Source organism: Hyperoodon ampullatus (genome assembly GCF_949752795.1).
Source record: "Hyperoodon ampullatus genome assembly, chromosome: 4".
NCBI classification, from domain to species: Eukaryota; Metazoa; Chordata; class Mammalia; order Artiodactyla; family Ziphiidae; genus Hyperoodon; species Hyperoodon ampullatus.
Window position 1 is genome coordinate 6963972 of NC_136917.1, and position 17689 is coordinate 6981660.

The 17689-nt window shown below is 37.8% G+C and overlaps 1 protein-coding gene across 6 annotated transcripts in view; it reads left to right on the plus strand.

The window, feature by feature from the left end:
- Nucleotides 1-4942, plus strand: part of GABRG2 (gamma-aminobutyric acid type A receptor subunit gamma2) — a gene marked incomplete at both ends in the record, with an annotated part of 129366 nt that extends 124424 nt beyond the window's left edge. For 4 of the 6 annotated variants that reach the window (XM_079702887.1, XM_079702888.1, XM_079702889.1 and 1 more), the window contains 3 exons: nucleotides 996-1201; nucleotides 3212-3235; nucleotides 4667-4942. In XM_079702887.1, the coding sequence (XP_079559013.1) occupies nucleotides 996-1201; nucleotides 3212-3235; nucleotides 4667-4942 (506 nt within the window). The remainder of the gene's footprint in view (nucleotides 1-995; nucleotides 1202-3211; nucleotides 3236-4666) is intronic. The other 2 variants (XM_079702891.1, XM_079702892.1) reach the window with 1 other exon arrangement.
- Nucleotides 4943-17689: the final 12747 nt, after the last annotated feature.

The following is a 17689-nucleotide window of genomic DNA, read 5'->3' on the forward strand; positions in this document are numbered from 1 at the left end:
ACAATAATTAGGGAGGACTAGTTTGCCTGGGCACTGTTGCACAAGGGGGAAAAGAAGTGTTTTGAAATCAGACGTTTAATTTTTGTGTTTAAATCCTTCTGCTACTTTACCGTCTGACATGGCACTGGTCCTTTAGCATCCTTTTCCTCAACTATAAAATCAAAATGAAAATATCTGCTGTAAAGATTCAAAGAGAGAATGCACATAAAATGCTTATCAGAGTGCCTGGCATGAGGAAGTTTTCAGTAAATATTAGTTATGATATTACTTCTGAGATACCTATTTTCATCACAAATAGCCTCTAAAGAATTTATCCATCAATCAGAACATGTCAGTCGTACACAATGCACCTCCTCTATTTAATACTTTTAAATGACTTCTCCTTGCACTTTGAATACAACGCAAACTCCTGTGCATGCTCTGCATGATTTAACTTCTATTTCCCCAGCATCACCATGATTTCCCCGCCCATCCCCAGAAGCCAGGTATTTTAAAAATTCAATAACAGATAAGGTTTCCCTTCCTCAGAACCTCCCTTTAAGTTATTTAGTGCTAATAGCCAAAAGGTTGGTTGCTTCTAATTTTTTAAGCTTCGCCTTAAATATCACCTCCTCAAAGAGGCCTTCCACCTAAGTAAGTTCTCAGCGTCCCTGCTCTTCTGCATGGCACATATCATAATGTGTAATTATACTTTTCTTTGCTTACTTGATCCATGGTGGTGTCTTTTGCTGAAATACAAGGGACACGTGGGCAGTGACCATGTCTATTTTATTTCTCAGCACATTTTCAGCACGTTTCTCAGCACATACAGTAGATGATACATAGCAGGCAGGCAATAGACATCTGTGAACTGAGTGAATGAATTTGAGTTACACCTCCTTTCCCAATACTGAGGTTGCTCCTCAGAAGTCACAAAACACGTTTGGTTTTATTAGTGACAGTTATCCAACTTGCTGATGTGGTCACATGATCTGTTTTGTTGTGTCTTCCTCCAGGCATTACCACTGTCCTGACGATGACTACCCTCAGCACCATTGCCCGGAAGTCGCTCCCCAAGGTCTCCTATGTCACGGCAATGGATCTCTTCGTATCTGTTTGCTTCATCTTTGTCTTCTCTGCTTTGGTGGAGTATGGCACCCTGCATTATTTTGTCAGCAACCGGAAACCAAGCAAGGACAAAGACAAAAAGAAGAAAAACCCTGTATGTATCATTTCTTATTGGGATCTTTGACATTTGTATGCAGAGAGATCACCTGGTTTTGTTTTGGTTTGGTCTTGCTTAGCCTGTCTGCAGGCTATCCACACTTTGGGCCATAAGATGAAAAGGGACTGTGTGAGTTTGGCCAGGCCATAAGGATTCATTAAGGTCATCAGTTACTTGGGAGAGACCTGATTCACTAAGGCAGACTCTTGCTCTCTTTATTTCATTGGGAGTATAACCATGGCTTTACAATGCATTCATCTTCTAGTAGCTTGTTATTTTAGGTTTCATTGATTTTCATCTTTCTGCCTCTTAACTAACATTTTTAAATTATTGGTGTTTTAACTTAAATATTTCATCCAATGATTTCCAATAGGAAGCCACAAGGTTCTTAAAGTTTCAGGGATCACCATGCTGCTGCAAATAATGTGTGTATATGTGTGTGTGTGTGTGTGCATTGCCAGAGGGCTTCTATTGGTTTTATAGTTAAAATGTATTTTTTAGCCTCCCTTTTTTATTTTCTCATATATAAAATGAGTATTACAAAAAAGACAAATGTGGTAATGGATGTAAAAAACATTACATAGTACCTTACATTTATAGTTGATGACGGTGGTTGATGTTGATGATTTACGCAGTTACCAACCAGGATTGAGTTCAGTGACTTGGAAACAGGTAGGATGGCTTCACCTTGCCACCTAACTAACTTTAAAATAGAGCTGATGAAGCATAAATATAAATGCCTAAAGCAACTGTCTTTTATTATGGATGTTGAAAAGAGCATGTAGCTATCCGTTTGCCCACTTAAACGCAGTGTTTGGTTCATAGGAGGCCCCATGAAAATTAAGGTCCATTTCCTTACAATACTGGGGCAAACGAACTCCTGAATTTATAGCCTTTTCTGGTCTTCTGCTCTAAGGGCTATGAGGGTCATGATAATGGCCAGCTTTCTGACCCATGGGCTTTGGGGAGCTGAATTATAACCACAGAATCTAGCTGATGCTAGACTGCATCCTGATGCATCTCCAGAAATCCAGGTGAAATTCTACAAATTGCACGTGTTTATTTGAATGTAAGAAAGACATTATAACAGGTAAAGAAGCATCATTATTCTTGACGATTAATGCAAAAGAAATTGTTATCTTTAATTGCCCAAATATTCACTATACTTTATGCAGCCCTTTCTTTCTCTGTCTGTATTGCCTCTCTTTACCTTTGCATTTTCTCTATCCTTAGTTTATTTTCCTTGTTGTGTTGTTTTTTGTTTTCTTCCCCTCCTTCACTTGCTATTTCATTTTCCCCAAAAGATGGTTCTACTGATACTCAGCATTATTACCTGCCAGTAGAAACAAGGATGTGAGGTCTGGCTTAGGACAAAGCCCTCTGGTCCTCTCTATTGTGGAGTGGATTTTGTTGCAGAGATACAAAACACTTGGATTCCTTAAGCCAGGGTCATGAGATGGCAGGAGAAAAGAAGGCAGAGGAGAAAGGGAATTAAAGAACCTGCAAAAATGAAATTACCTGAGAACTTCATGCATTTCCCCCTTTTAAGCCAATTAGATGATTTATCAGAACTATCAAGAGCCCAAGCTGTGAATGAGAAGCTGAAATTTCATTTTCCCATTTAATATGCCCTTGGGTTCATTGTGTCAAGGCTCTCCTAGTAAGGCCTCCTTGATAATTAGAAAATAAAATCAGTATTTCTGTACAGGGAAAACGGGCAATAGAAGGCTTCCTCACACGTGAACAATACTGGCTTTTGCAGTTAGATCACTGTGGATTAATTTACTGAAGATTTCACTAGCAATCAATCACCAAATTTCATTTTCCAACTTTAGGCATATGCTTTATTCCAATCTCAGAACTGTCCTTCTGTGTTTACAATTTCAGTTCATTTCACTTGCTATGCTTTCAAAATGTATTTTTAATTTATCTTATTTTGTCTCTTTTTTTTTTTTCCTTTTTTCATTAAAAAAAATGCGATTCTCTTTTCTGTCTACAAACCCAAAGCTTCTTCGGATGTTTTCCTTCAAGGTATAATGTTTTTTGGAATGGAAATTCACTGCATGCAACTGCTGAATTTAACTATTAATGCTTACATGGTGTTTTATTTATTTTTTATGAGCAGATATTTAAGCATTCCACTAGAGATAACACATTTAAGATGGAGAAAGTTCTATAGATTTCTAGAATTGATTCAGCAACCCTACATTATTAATTCAGAGGTTTTGACGTAACGTGAGGCTAAAAATATCTCTAAGCTCTATGAGATGTCATTAGTAAAGTGGCCCTCTTTAAACGTCAAAGCCAAGACTTACCCTCTCTTCTCAGATAAAAATGGAATCCAGTTTCACTGGTTGTACCTACCATGTTCCATATATGCCATATATGTCCTAAAATTTGACTCTGTAAATCCTAATTCAACAAAGGATTGTTTTTCAATAAGTACATGCAATAATCTCCACTGACCTGAACTCTGTCAGTTCTATAAAAATAATACAGTCTTTTTGAAATGCTTTAAGTTAAAACACCCATCCCTTCTGTCCAGGGTGATCCAGGGGCCTTTGGCTCTATCATGCAGTATTTAATGAGATTTCTATTCTCAGCTGAATTCTGATAGCTGATTCACAGACAATACGATTTGGATTTATATTATCCTAAAACTAACTCATCCAAATTAACATTAAATAAATGTTTGAGTTTTCTAGCAATTTTGTAATTGGTGCAGCAGCAACGATTAGATTAACATTTAGTTAATTGGTACTAGTTTCTTCTCATGCCAGACAGAGTTTGATAGCTAGTAACATTTAAAAAAAAATTTTCACTCACATGTAGGTTAATATTGCTGACATTCTGAAGCTTCTAAATGGTGAACGTTAGACAAAGTACTTATATATTCCATTAAAACATAAGTAAGTCATACCATTGTGGTATAAACTCAGGAAACTTCTACATTTATATATATCTTGACATTTTCTATTCAAAGCATTTAATACATTTGCTCAGTGTAATGGGGTTAGTGTTTGCCTATATAGATGAGCATGACACAAAATTTGATTTCAAAATTGACGCGTTTTGATTTCTCTGTTCTACTCATGTGCAACACCATTAAATGCCTTCATGTAACCAACCTCACATCTAATATTTACTAGAATAAGATTCCATGTAGTTGTTTGATTTAAATCTTTAAACTTTGAGTTCTCTTGGTGTTCAATCTTCTTGCTATAGCTATTAGCTTGGTGGTATTATTTTCAGCTGCACTGCTTAAGCTCAAAATTTGAAATCTGCAAATGTGCTATCCTTCTAAGTTCAATTTTACCATTGTAGATCATGATGTCATAGCAATTCCCTGAGTACTCATTTTCAGATTCATCATTCACATATTGGTGACACTGTGGAGAAATGGTCTAGGATTTAGCAAGTATAACTAACTCTGATCCCTCTCCTTCCCTACCCTTATCTCAGGCCCCTACCATTGATATCCGCCCACGATCAGCAACCATTCAAATGAATAATGCCACACACCTTCAAGAGAGAGATGAAGAATATGGGTATGAGTGTCTGGACGGCAAGGACTGTGCCAGTTTTTTCTGCTGTTTCGAAGATTGCCGAACAGGAGCTTGGAGACATGGGAGGATACATATCCGTATTGCCAAGATGGACTCCTATGCGCGGATCTTCTTCCCCACTGCCTTCTGCTTGTTCAATCTGGTTTACTGGGTTTCCTACCTTTACCTGTGAAGAGGTATGGGTGTTACTGATGTGGGTCTTACTCACTAAATCTCATGGAGAGAGAATGTCCTTTCTAAGTCCACTTATCTAATCCCCTGAGTGGTTTATAATACTCTGAATTTGTTTCTATGTTCTAACCTGGTAAACTGTATTCATGTCATATTGTTTGCACCCAACTCTCCTGTGGTAAATAAGTGTAATTTGAGCTATACTGTTTGCTGTGTCTCAAACCTGCAAGGCAAAGTGAAATTAGAGTAAGAACATTGAAACCAAACAAGATTTTGTTTGTTTTCCACTACAGGAATTGCAATAGTGAAAGGCATGACTATTTACAGTGGTGGTATCCTTACTCAATTCAAAATACAATTAGATGCAAAAGATCCCAAACTGTATCCTCTGTTCATCTGGGGTCAAGTTGTGGTAAATTTGATCCCAAGTAGGATATCTCCCTTATTTGAGAAAAATCACAACCTGCTTTAAATACAGGAGCCTACATTAGAAATCTATTTCATCTCCAGCCCAAGATATGAGGAAAATTTCCTCCACATCACATGTACAATGATGTAAATATTTCAATAACGTAGAATGCTTCAAGTTTAATGCATGCCATCTCTCTAGAGCCAAAACAAATGGATTGAAGTTAACATCATAAAGTATTGTCTTTTATTCTGTGTCTTTGGGCTGTAAAAGAATCATGAATGTAATTATAAGGGTTTGGGGTTTGGAATTGGAGGGAGGAATTTTCTATACCTTCTTCCTCATGCATGAAGATTCAAACATCTTATTTTTTCCTCGTATGACATATTAAAACAAACACCTTAAGTAAAATACAGACTGGATAATTGACATCTGCCAGCTCGAAATATGCCCAGTTTCATAGAGAATTAAAGTAAATGTGTGTGCTTGCTGCTATTTTTTTTCCTTCCTTTTAGGATGATAGGTCATAACAGAACTTACTCTCCCTCTCAAGATCTGCTTCTAGTGACTGTGAGTGCCTTGTGGGCAGAATCCTTGTCATTTCCTCTTTGGGTCCTCAGCACCTTGTATAGTGCTTGGCACATACTTGGCGCTCAATAAATTTGGTTGGAAGTGAACTGGCTTTATATGCTTCTGGTGAATCTCTCTGAGCTGGTCTGGAACCTGTGATTCATCTTTTCCCATAAGCATTATGCAGTGCTATTTGATCTTGTAGAAGTAAACAGAAGGATCCAAAGAATTTTGCCTGTTTTTGTTCATTAGCAAACATTTACTTTAGGCAAAGTCCATACTCCTTTTAGAACAATATTGACATCCTACATTTATGTACAGAAATGCCCAGCCACCCCCTCACTGAGGACACATGACAGGCATAAGCAGGAGTCATGCCTGACGGGTGTTCAGAATGGAGTAATCTTTGCTCTGTGAAAACGAAAATGTACTGAAGTTAACATTTAAAAAATGAAAGAACAAATGAAAGACTTACATGGAGGTTGAGCCTATGACTGTGTCCTCATTCAAGGATGCTGTATTCACACGAAGTGGTGGTCCCAGACTTCAAACATAATGAGTTGAGCTTCATTTTCATGTATTCATCCTGAATCCTTAGTTTTCTAAAATAGCACCCTTTGCAAGTTCTTCCTTTTGGCAATCATTACTCTAAGTCAGAATTCAATCGTAGCTATAGATGATCTAAAAAGAGTAGAAAAGAAGAGAAAGTGGCATTGTTAATAGAAAACCATGTAAAGTCACGACCAAGTCATCTGGATGAATCTTGAAATACATTTAGCTGCCAATTTTGCAAACCTTTACTGTATCAGTGCTCTAGTATATAACCTCAAACACCTGTAAATAGAATGAATTATTTTCTTGTTTTGAATTGTTAACATATTAAATGTTGACTCTTTGGGAGAGTTGTTGGCAAATTTTCAATGACGAGAAACATGTTATTATTGTCGACTTGAAATGTATTCCATTAATGGGGACACTCAAAAAAGCTAGCTTTCCAATGTGTGCATAGTATTGGCAACATGAATATATATTATACCTAATCTAATTCTTAATTATCAGCTGCTCCTGGTCTATGTATTTGAAAGCCTTTTCACAAAGGGAATTGCTTCATATGTGGACTTTTACAATAAAAATGCTGCATTCTAATCTATGGTGTCAGGTCAGTGGTCTGGTTGGACTTGTCTTAAAGAGTGTGACCCCTCTTCCCTGTCTCATTCTCCAACACTTCCTTCCCTTTATGTGAATTGTATCTGTGAGCAGTGGGATCATGTTTTGCATGATAATGCTCCTCACTTCAAAGAAATTAAGAGAGGTGTTTGGGGTGTGGAGTAGAGATACAAGACAGAAAAGGTATGAAGTGAGTGAAGCTCAAGACTTCTGTGCCTAAAACTTTGGTGTGGTTAAGAATATGGACAGTGGTGTCAGACATCCTTGGGATCCCAACTCTACCACTGACCAGTTGTTTGACAACTGTCAATTCAGCCTTTATAAGCCTCCATTTTACCAGCTGTAAATTAGGTATAATAAGGCCACCCCATGTGGTGACACCAGCGCTCTGCTGCCATGCCTCCCACTCCTATCAGATCAGCTCTCTAAAAGCATCCAGCACTATTCATATATGTCTTACATGTGGCTCTGTAGCATGATGTTTCATTTTTACAGTACTTGAATTGCAAACCTTCCTTTAAACTATAGGCTGAAAATCCAAATCTCTTACTGAAAGAAATCTCACAGATTATTTTCACAGCCAAAGAACCCTTCTCGGTAGCCCCCAAAATTAAAAATATAAGGAGCCAGTATCTTATTTTCTTGAAGTCCTTTGAAATTCTCACAAGAACGGAGTTAGCATAATCCTTTACTAACACAGCTGCCGTAACCTTCCTCTAGCTGTCATTGGCTTGGCCCCTCGTGGCTTCCTGCGTCCAATTTAAACATCTATTTCTCACCTTCCAGACACTTAAAAAAATTAGTCTTCACTTTGGTCTTGTCTTCTGTCTAACTCCTTGACCTTATGTTTAGCTAAGTACATATTCATTGGATGGCCTTCATCCCTTTTTTAAAGTCTCAATATTATTCTGACTAGTAGCAGCAAGTTTTGTCTCTAATGAAGGTCAAATTAAATTTAACCAAATGATGCGGTCATTGGGGATTATGTCAAAAATTGTTATATCTCTATGACTGTCACTATGGATTTTTGTTAAACATGTAGAAGAAAGGGAGAATGACCTAGACCAATAGCTCTGCTAAATATTTTTAATGCTCATTGAGTTGCCAAAGGTCACACAGCCAGTTAATGGCAAACCCAGGAGAGCCACCCAAGTATTACTCTTTCTAGTACCCCTCACAGTGTTTTAGGATTTGGAAGTAAAATTGTGGAATACATTATTATCTTCCTGTTAATGCTTTTTTCTTTTGGATCTGCCAAATTTGAAGATGCCTTCTTTCTCTGATCTTGACTTCGCTCTAATTGCAATGAGATAAATTTTAAAATATGTAGCAACAGAGATAAGTTGATAGATTTTACATTTATTTTATTCTCTAATATAATGAGCAATCACTTGTCAGTGTTACCCACTGCTTTCAGAATTCTGTTGCAAAGAAGGGATCTCCAATCATCTGAAAAATTGTAGACCCAGAGTTGGCCTTTGTCCCTCTGAGCTTGGAGCAACAGAAAACCAGAGTTTCCTATAGCTAGTCTCTACAGGCTCATTCGTTCAACTATATCAGAAAAGTGGTAGGAACGCTCTATTATTACTTAGTCTGTGGTTAGGAACCATTAGGCCAATTACAAAATCCAGTTGTGACTTTCTTTTTCTCTATTCAGGATTTAAAAAAAAAAAAAAGGTTTTTCCTTATTATTGTTTGTATAACAAAATGGAAAAGCAGAGGCTCTTACTACAGATTATACAGGTCCAAATCCTGGCCCTGCCAAGACTTACTATCCAACTTTTCTCTGCCTCAGTTTCTTTATCTGGAAAACGGGGATAATAATGGTTTATAACCCATAGTTTTATTATATGGAATGACTGAAGCAATACCAAGGAATTATTGGATTGTTAGTAATTTTCTTCAGCACAGATACGGAATGTCAGAAAACAAAGGGCACAAGCATCATAGTCTACTTTGCTTAAGAATAACGATTATCATTTATGAAGTTAATTACTACATTTTTCCACTGTAGGAATGCAGTACAATAAACATCTTTACTGGCATCACACCATACTTAGGAAATTCATGTACATAAAGAAAATTATAGAGCTAAGTATCAATAAATAACTATTCCCAAGTGGAACAGCATATCATTTAAATCACTATACGTGATATGCATGAAGAAACACATGTAGATATCTTTTGCAAATTAAACTTGATTTCCCTTAAAAATCCCCAATAAGATGATTGCTAAATAAACATGTGAAACATTATCAATAAATATGTAGCTCTATCTTAATACAGTATTTTTTTTTTTGCAATATAACTAAGTCAAATACATGATTTTGTAGCTAAGTGTTAAAAATCCTTAATGAAATGAACATGAGGACTCTTCCCATATAAAAAGAAAAAAATGTCACTGGACCAGGGATAAGAGACTTTAAATCACATCTGAAGATTTTCCAAATATTCCTATCTTGGGAGACTCAGTCTCTCACATGTGAATGAAAGGGTTTAGTCCCTTCTCCTTCTGACATATCTTAATTCCATCACTCCTCTGCTGTTTATTATGGTATCTATTATGATATTATTATTTATTTATTTATTTATTTATTTATTTCTGCGGTACACGGGCCTCTCACTGTTGTGGCCTCTCCCTTTGTGGAGCACAGGCTCCGGACGCGCAGGCTCAGCGGCCATGGCTCACAGGCCCAGCTACTCCGCGGCACGTGGGATCCTCCCGGACCAGGGCACGAACCCGTGTCCCCTACATCGGCAGGTGGACTCTCAACCACTGTGCCACCAGGGAAGCCCTATTATGATATTATTGATTATCATCTAACATTCAGGCTCTCCTAAACTCTGCCATATCTCCACATAGCTGTCTTGACTGATCTGTCCTATTTCCTTGAGTCTTCTCCAAAATAGTACCATATTCCTAGAATACCTTTGTCGCTCAACATACTGAAGAGTCGCTAATTAAGGATTCAACCTGGTCCATGAAGTCTTTCCAGTGTGACTAAAGTACGATAGGCTATTTTCTTTCACCTCCTCCAGTACTTGATGTGATTTTTGAATAGTCTAATCCTAATGTTTACCTCAGCTAAGTACTTACATTCATCTAATCCTCTTAGTAAACCAATGTTAAATGAACCATTCTGTGACAAGAATATGATATAAATAATTCACTATCCATTTGCATCTTAAATCAGGTTTTTTATCTTCTGTATATACAAATTTGCTATACAAATTTGCCTCATAGGTTTTCTTCCTGTTACGTGTATTTTTTATGGGTCTGTAAATAAGACCCCCGTCAAAGAAGTTTTGATTAAGCATCTATAAATTCAATTCAATATAAAGCTTTCAGTAAACACATATTGCAAGTTTCACATAGGGCACTGTGAGTGTGTAGGAAGACATGCATTTTAGGATATTATCTGCTTCAAAATGCCCACAATATGATAGAGGAGTCAGACAAGAATACAAGTAACTATAATGAAGCTGCACAAAATAGTTGTATGTAGAAGAAATTGTTCTAACTGTGGGTGACCCAGAAAAGATTTCCTCTGTAATACAAAGCATTCTACCATATGTGAGGAGGACCCATTACTGCTTTAAAACTTCCTTTCTGACTACTAATGAAAGCCTTGTAGAAAATTTGAAAAATATGAAAATGCACAAAGAAGAAATGTTATCCTTTATCCACTAGCAATAGTTAACCACTAAAAGCATCATTTATCTTTTTCTCCTTTTTCAGTTTTCTTTCTCTATATATTTAAACAGACAGATGATATATAGATAAATGATACATAGATAAAGGTGTAGATACAGATATAGGCATAGGTAAAATACATAGGTTTTGTAGCCTGATCTTTCACACAATTATGCATGTGTGTGTACATATGTAACATAAACGTTTTCTGGCATTCTATTATATCACACAGCTATACTATAATTTATTTAGCCAGTCCCTATTCTGCTTATTTTTGTGGTTATAAATAATCAATATCTGTATATATCTCAGTTACTGTATATATCTCCCAGCATTTCTATAGAGTAAATACCTAAAAGTGGCTTTAATGAATAAAACGGTATAAGCATTTAACAGAGTCCTGGCAGAAACCAGATGGTACACTCAGAGGGATAAGTGAAGAAAAATTAATGAAGGGGTTAGTTGCAAAGATGTGGGCAAGGTTAAGACCCACCAATAAAAGGATGATGTAGTACCATGAGTCTAACAACAGTGGAAAGTCATTACTGTCTAAATTAGTGTCCTATTGCCACTGTATCAAATTACCATGAACTCAGTGACTTAAAACAGCACAAATTCATCATCACGTCTGAAAGTTGGAAGTCTCACTGTCTAAAACAGAAGTGTCTTCTGAGCTGACTTTCTGCTGGATGCTCTAAGGGAGAATCTGCTCTTTGCTTTTACAAGTTTCTAGAGGCTTTCTGCATTCCTTGGCTAGTGACCCTCCTCCATCTTCAAAGCCAGCAATCACATCAGTCCAACCTCTGTTTCCTTCATCATATCTCCAGTTCTATCTCTGGCCTCCCACTTACAGGAACCATTGGGATTACATTAGGCTCACCCACATAATCCTGGATATTCATCGCCAGATCCTTAATGTAATCACACCTGCAAAATCCCTTTTACTAAATAAGGTATATTCACAGGTTCTGACGATTAGAACATGAGCATCTTTGGGGGACAATTATTCTGCCTATTACACCCCTCTAGTCCTGAAAAGTTCAAGAAGGAGGAGCAGTAATGGAACCTAGAAAATACTGTGCAACAGAAGCCACACAGCAGGAGCTGCGGATTTAGATATATGATATAGCCACTGCCAAACAGTGGTCAGGTAGGGAGGGAGGGTGAGGATATTACCCAGCATTCTCTCTTCTCCTCATAAAGCATCCCATTGGTCAAACCAAATGGAAAGTATTAGAAGGCAAGGAAACCCACCCAGATAGCTTGGGCCAGAGAGGTCAATGTAGTAGGCGTACCACATAGGGAGGATGGTGGAGAATGAATCTAGAGAAATGGATGGAAACTATCCGGCAAATCTCTCCCAACATTAGCACATGTAGCACAGCCTCTTTGCACCCTAGTCGTCATAACTCTCTGATGATAAAGGTGAAATTTAGGTCATTTCAATGGATTCCTATTCTATGAAAAGAGTAATCTTTAAAAGGAATCACAGTGGAATTCTAGAGACCCATATATTTTATACCATGTGTTCTACTCAGCACAAATAACTTTCCAATTGGCTTTACAAGAGTTGAGCAAACACCTTCAGAAAACTGCTTTCTGGGAGTTAATGCAGGCTAATAGCCATGGCCCTCTGGTGAGCCCCATGGCAAGGATGCCAAGTCAGGCAGTGATTTGCAGTCCAAAGCAGCCTGGAGATGTTTAAACAGAGGGTGGACCTTCTGATCCAGTATTTCTCATCTACTATTGCTCAGTTTAAAAGGAGACAAGGCTTCTGAGTCAGTGGGAACCCAAGGGTACAATTCTATGCTGGGTTCGAGGCTAAAAGCCAGAGTCGTACTTCTGTAAACAAAATGACTATAGGACAATTAAAACTTAACTGGCATAACTTAACTGAAAGTGATTACAGCTGAACCATTTGGCGAACGGATAAATTCAGTAGGTGCTTTGAACCCAGTGTCCAACAGAGTACAAGACTATGATTTCCTCCCAGGGCAGTGCCCCCACTCTTTTGAAGGTCACGGGAAGAAGCAAGCCCTCATTAGGACCGGATTTGAACCCTGCTGAACAGAAGAACAGGGCAATTCTACTCGGTATTTCAATTTAGTCCCTTTCCTGTTCTAAGCCTCTACTGACTCTGTCTCCTCTCCCCTTTCACTCTTTCACTTTGTTTTTTTTTTTCCCCAAAACTACTTGATCCCTTTGTAAGGCAATGAACAGGTGATTCAATTCAGTAAGTACGCTGAGCACCTACCATATGCCAAACAGTGCACTATGCTTTGGAGCTATCATGGCACGGGCCTTGTCCTTATAGAGTTTACCATATAATGCCAAAAAAGTATTAAATCTGAAATTCAGTAGGTGGTGAGGATTATTAATGTATAACTAAAGATCTGATTACAAAATTCTTACCCCCTCCCAGATCCTATATATATATGGGAAGTTGCCATGGGGTACAATATAAAGGACCTTGATAGAAAATCAAATCAATTTTATTCCAGCTCTATTTTTACAACTAACAAGCATTATGACCTGGGGTGGGAGGGCGGAAGAGCAGGCTCATAATTTTCTAATGAGGGATTTGGACCACATGAACTCCAGGTTTACCTTTTGTATCTTATATTATTGAATATATAAGCTATGTATGAAATTTCACATAAACATCGTGAGTACTAATACTTCCTTTGAAAAAGAATGAAGCGAATGGATGTAGTTTCTTGAGTATCAGTAGACCTGTTATTATGTTTATTTAGATTTATACTAGTTCACTTTACAAAATGCATTTCTAGATTGGTCACAAGTTTTAACTATACAACTGCATGTAGAAAAAATTAAAATAATATTTTAGTAGTTGGAAAATATGCTACAAGATGTATGAACAAAATAATCCAATTGTGAAAATATACCTGTATGTATATCCATATCCATACAGTAGCCTTCATTTCTTAGTTTGAGATTATGAACCCTTACCAAATGAGGAAATCCTTAACGCTATTTACCCTGATTTGTGCTATATACATTTGCCAACCAAGAATTTGGCACATAAAAATTGATTGTCTTTGTGACACGTGACCTGAAATAGTTTTCTCTATTCATTCTCAGTACCTGTAGGCTTATCTCCCCTGACCAGAGTCACATGGCCCTCTAGCTGTGTCTAAATCTCAGTCACTTTGAGAGTCAGCTTGAATTCAGAGAGAGCTGTCCCATGAGAATCATCAAGTCTTTTGCCACCCATCTGAGAATGAGCCATGAAAGTAACGCATGTTCAAAGCAAATCATGACCTGCAACTTCTCTGGGATCCTAACACTGGGTCCTTCAAAGTAAATTTTGAGTTGGCCACCTAGTGTATTTTAAATGAGAAAAGCATAAAGATAACTTACGAATTTGTTAGAAAGATAGATAGATGACAGACAGAAAGCTTTAAGAAAAAATGATGTTTACAGCATTGGAGATTTTTTTTAAAATCCCATTCTCAGTTTTCTAAAATCCTCAGTTGTTCACATGAATTAATCCTACAATCAGAAAAGGGATGTTTTTTAATTTAAAAATTGCTATGATAAAAATCTGGATTTTATAAGTACATTATATGTAGTCAGCTTAGAAAAGAACTTTCTTAGAGAACAAGGAATTCTACTTGGCAAAGCAGACTGCTGTGGTACGTACGCTATTCACACACATAAACACACATACACATACACATGAGAAAAAAATTTTTTTAACTGTTATATGTTCTGAAAACCAGAAGTAGAGTGCATTCACTTTCTGCTATTGCTCAAACACATTCCCTGTCTGCTCCTCCAAGCCCTTCTTGTTTCAGACGGCATTTCAGGAAACTATTTGAAGACAGCCCATCCCACACTCGCACCTCCACTTTCATTCTTTTCTCTTTGAAAAACACAGGAAGTGCTCAAGGGAAGCACCAGGGTAATAGCTCCGGAGATTAGAGTTCTCTTTATATTTCCAGCATTAGAGGGGCCCATGTGGCAATAGTGAATCTGTGTTCCACCATCCCACAGTGTGGTTTTCAATGTTTCTACAGTGATGGGACCCCCAAACTGGGTCATGGTGGCCCTCCTCCAATTCGTCACAGCCACTCTGCTGTGAGGCTGATGGAAGAATACTGCAACATTCCTCTTCCCTAATGTGGACTGGTTAGGAATGATTAAATAGTGTGCTTTGCTTTCCACAATACCCACACAGAGATAATTAAGTGACATGTTTACAGGACACGGTAAACATGCATATTGATTGTTTTTTAATATTATAGAATCTCACACCTTACAAGGACGTTCAAGATCATCTCCTTCATACAGTCAGACTTTTATTCAATTATTCATTCATTCATTCATAATATTTGTTAAGCATGTACTAAGTGCTAAAAATGATGTTCCATGTTGAGGGTAGAACAATAAAGTCGCAGAAACTCGCTTCTTCCTTTTTCAGAAAAAAATTGTTCCCTTATTTAATAAATACTTCTGAGTACCTACTGTGTATGAGACACTGTGAAGCATTAGGTCTAGAACAGTAAACCTGCAGCAAATGGTGTAGAGACCCATATCCAATGTATACTGGCCCAACCTTCAACTGCCAGCTCCTAAATTTCTTTGCCTTGGGTTATTGGAGTTAATTTTGCTGTCTACACAGTAGGTTAGAAGTGTCAGGAAGTTAATATATTCTCTTCCAGTCCCCTGCCCTCCCCTTAGCTGCCTTCAACCATTACCTGATGAGAGCTGGTGATAGGGTGATTAACTAGTCTGGGATGAAGGGGCCACCCAGGGCTAAAAGTGTAACTTTCAGCACAACCAGGATAGTACGTGAATATGCCAACTCTGTCCTAACTCTGAGGCACAGATTTCACACTGGCTCCCAGAATGCCTCAGCATGTTAAACTCCACTTACCCAGAGTGGTAATGCACTTGGGCTCTTCACTGACTACTTCCCTTCCTTGTTTCACTTCCTTACTCTGCCTCCAGTTTCCTGATATCACCTGCAAAATTATCTGCCCTTGAATAATCCTTCTCTCAGGCTCTTCTTCTGGGGAAAGCTTGGCCAAAATAAAGTCATGATGCCTACTCTTGAACGGACATAAAGTGTAGTAACAAAGTCAGGTAAGAAAATGGGTAATGACCATGCAGTCTGATGAACTGTATGATCAGTAAAATGACCATGCACTCTGGACGAACGTAGGGAGATCTTGGTGGGAGAGAGCTGGTTTATAAGAGAAAACTCTCTCTAGACTGAAGCATGAAGGATGGGTTACCATTAACCCAGTGAATGGAGGAAGAAGGATAACATTTTGAGGCAGGAGAAAAAAATCTTTTTAAAATCTTAGAACTGAAAGAAAGGGCAGCCTGCTTAGGGATCTACAAATAGTGTCCAATGGTTGGAGCTTAGAAAGAAGTGAGTAGTTGGAGAGAGAAGAAGAAATAGATTTAAATAGACACTAGGTCACGAAGGACCTTGCAACCCCTAGTAAGGAGAGTGAACTTTATCCTGAGGGCAGTGGAATGGCATTGACAGGCTTTAAGTACGCAAGGAAGTGACATGATTGGATTTGACTTCAGAAAATCACTCAGACTGCATTGTGAAAAATGGACTGGAGGGGTCATGACCTGAAGCAGGGACACCAGCTAGGAAGCGCTACGGGATTCAGGGGAAGGTTAATAGTGTTTTGAACCATGGGGATAGGTAGAATGTGCTGTATTTTTAAGGTATTAAGGAAGTAAAAGTTAGAAAATTTGTGATTTATTAGATATGGTCTATAAGACAAAAAGTCCTGTTTCTTGCTTGTGTAAATGGATGGAGATGCGAAAATCATTGCGATAGTAAACCAAATGGAAGATTTCAGTTTAGGATCTGTTGGGTTTGAGTTTTTGCGGAGAACCACTTGCATATTTATCATTAGAAGCAGTATTAAAAATGGCTAACAGTATGGAATTAGGAATCAAACATATTTGGATTCTAGTTGTATGCATTGAGTAATTTATTAAATATCTCCAAGCCTCAGTTTATTCATCTTAAAATGGGAACATCTTACAATGAGATAATTTGTGAAATGGGTTTAGCAGAGAGCCTGTTCAGTAGTTATTTCTCGATTATTATGACCTTTACATTTAATAGTAGTATTACCATCTGAGTGGTGATAATGTAGTAGATACTTGGATCTGAGGTACTTAGATTGGAGCCAAGAAGAAAGAAATGAGCCAAAAATATAGTGTAAATTATTAGAATATAAAACAGTACATGAAGATCAGGAAATGGATAAGATAACTGAGGGAAAAGGTTTAGAATGAAAAGGGGGAAAAAAAGAAGATGTAACCGTGAGGAAAATAAAAGGAAATTCTTGTGAGGAGGCCCAGAAGGACACAGCAAGAAAGGTGCGGTGTCACAGCAACCTCAACCCCTCTAAAGTTCAGTATCATGGGATCTGTTCACAAACAGATCGGATTCTGCACAAAGGTTAACTAAACCTAGGACTGAGAAGTTTCCATTGAATTTAGTAGCAAAGAAGTCAACAGTGACTTTATCTACAACAATTTCAGCTGAGTGGAGGTGGCAGAAGTCAGACTGTAGTTGTCTGAAGCACAAATGGAAGCTATAAAAAATAGAGACAGCAATTGGAGACAACTTCTTTAAGACACTGGGTTTTGGAGGGAAGAAGAGAGAGAAGAAAATAGCTCCAGGGAGTCTAAAAGAGGTGAAGGGAAAGCTTTATCTTTAAAAGATGGGAGAGAATTTTACAGGTTTAAATACTGTTGGGAAGGAGTCATAGAAAAGAAAAGGTTGAAGATTAAGAAAATAAATTGTATCACTAATGACCCAGACTCTTAAAGAGACTGAATACAATGGGATCTGGTGCACAGGTGAAGGAAAACGCCATTAATTTCATGACTAAAGAAAGAACAAC